At 38.1% G+C, this 2,279-nt stretch overlaps 1 protein-coding gene across 1 annotated transcript; it reads right to left on the bottom strand.

Moving 5' to 3' along the window:
- Positions 1-1,914: 1,914 nt before the first annotated feature.
- EMWEY_00059370 (CMGC kinase, putative) lies at positions 1,915-2,228 on the bottom strand (the record flags this gene model as incomplete). The annotated part of the gene is made up of 2 exons (XM_013481116.1): positions 1,915-1,945; positions 2,030-2,228. Coding segments are annotated over 2 exons (230 nt in total), but the record flags the coding sequence as incomplete, so codon positions are not given.
- Positions 2,229-2,279: the final 51 nt, after the last annotated feature.

The following is a 2,279-nucleotide window of genomic DNA, read 5'->3' as shown; positions in this document are numbered from 1 at the left end:
TATATATATATATATATATTATATGTATATTATATATGTATATTTTATTGTATTAAACATATATAGGAATCCTCTATACATACATATATATACTTTATATATATAAATAAAAATTAGGGTTTAGGGTTTAGGGTTTAGGGTTTAGGGTTTTGCCTGCAAGATGGAAGGATAATCCTAATCTATTCATATGCTCAAATGGTAAATCATGAAACCAAGGATGAGATAAAGCTGAATGAGCAGATAGTCTCCTTGATGGAGACACATGCAGTAATCTAAGAAAAAAAAGGAGACACATAGGGACATTTATTTATTTATTTATTTATTTATTATAGTCTCCTTGATGGAGACACATGTAGTAATCTAAGAAAAAAAAGGAGACACATAAGGACATTTATTTATTTAATTTATTTATTTATTTATTTATTTATTTATTTATTTATTTAGATAGTCTCCTTGATGGAGACACATGTAGTAATCTAAGAAAAAAAAAGGAGACACATAAGGAGACACATAAGGAGACACATAAGGAGACACATAAGGAGACACATAAGGAGACACACAAGGAGACACATAAGGAGACAGATAAGGAGACACATAAGGAGACACATAACTAGGAAGAAGATAAAGGCCTAATACATCAAGAGGAAGACCTCCTCTTTCCATCACCACAACCATAGGCAGCAACAGCAGCAACAGCAACAGCAGCAGCAGCAGGAGCAGGAGCAGCAGGAATTACCTAGCGAGTAGATCAAGACCTAATGCATCAAGAGGAAGACCTCCTCTCTCTAATATAAAATCTAATAATGCTCCTTTCCTCTCATTATGTGTTAACGAAGGAAAAGCACCAAAAAAACTTGTTAATGCTTCTTTCTGGTCACCAGATAGTCTGCATGGAGGGAGGGAAGGGGGGAAAAAAAAAGAACAAAAAAAGAAAAAAAACATAATAATGTATGAATAAATATATAAATATATCCATGGATTTATGCATCCATACTATTGGATCGTTGGGATCGTCTGGGATCGTCTGGGATCGTGTATGGGATCGGGATCGTGTATGGGATCGTTATTGGGATCGTGTCTGAGATCGTGTATGGGATCGTGTATGGGATCGTGTATGGGATCGTGTGGGATCGTTGGGATCGTGTGGGATCGTGTATAGGATCGTTGGGATCGTGTATGGGATCGTGTATAGGGGGATAGTTACCTGAGCATATCTTGTAGATGTGCAGGGTCTGAGGGTTTACCTAATACCTTAAATATATTCTCTAAGATCATAAACTCCATACTAAAATTAGCACGAGATACACAATGATAAACAAATGCAAAACTCCATCGGTAGGGTTTAGGGTTTAGGGTTTGTGGTAAACATAACTCTAATAATATAACACCTATTGACCATATATCGCATGCAGAAGAGAATGATGCTACCTATACACAAATTAACACAACAAATAAATATATTTATCTACTAATTTATTTATTTATTTATTTATTTATTTTATTTATTTACTTAGTTATTTAGTTATTTAGGGTTTAATTCAGATGGCATACTAAACCCTAAACCCTAAACCCTAAACCCTAGAGAGATATTTCAGGCAAATATTCGAACAGATGAGTTAGCTACAGGCAGTGCAACAACAACAACAGCAGCAGCAGCAGCAGCAGCAGCAGCAGGAGGAGGGACTAACAGGTAACTTTGCTGCACTTTGATTAGCAGCAGCAGCAGCTAATATCTCTGGTGGTCTATAAGGGAGAGTAACAACTCTCCCTGATTGTCTCATGGTTAGCTGACTCCATTCATGGGGCCCCCGGGGCCCCTCCCCTAAATAGCCACATTCCTCCTGCTGCTGCTGCTGCTGCTCCTGCTGCTGCTGCTGCTGCTGACTACTTACACCACCAGATGGTGATGGTGTGTTACGGAATGGCAAAGACCATGCACGAGTACCTACACAAAAACATAAACCCTAAACACTAAACCCTAAACCCTAAACCCTAGGAAACCGTAAACCGTAAACCCTAAACCCTAAACCCTTTTATCTGCTTGCCTGCTGGTTGTTGTCCTAATAGAGGTCTCATTTTTCTTGCCATGCCTAAGTCAGCAATCTTTAGTATAGCAACTCCTCCCTTATATAACTCTTCTCCCTCAGGCACAGCAGCAGCAGACACTAATACATTCTCGGGCTTTAAATCTCTATGCACTACACCACGACCGTGTAAACGAGCTACGCCTGAAAAAAAAAAAAAAAAAATTTGGAAAACCCTAAACCCTAAACCCTATT

Source organism: Eimeria maxima, genomic scaffold (assembly GCF_000499605.1).
Source record: "Eimeria maxima Weybridge genomic scaffold, Emw_scaff2744, whole genome shotgun sequence".
Classification (NCBI taxonomy): Eukaryota; Apicomplexa; class Conoidasida; order Eucoccidiorida; family Eimeriidae; genus Eimeria; species Eimeria maxima.
The sequence above is the reverse complement of the archived record's forward strand: the minus strand, read 5'-3'. Positions and strand labels throughout refer to the sequence as shown.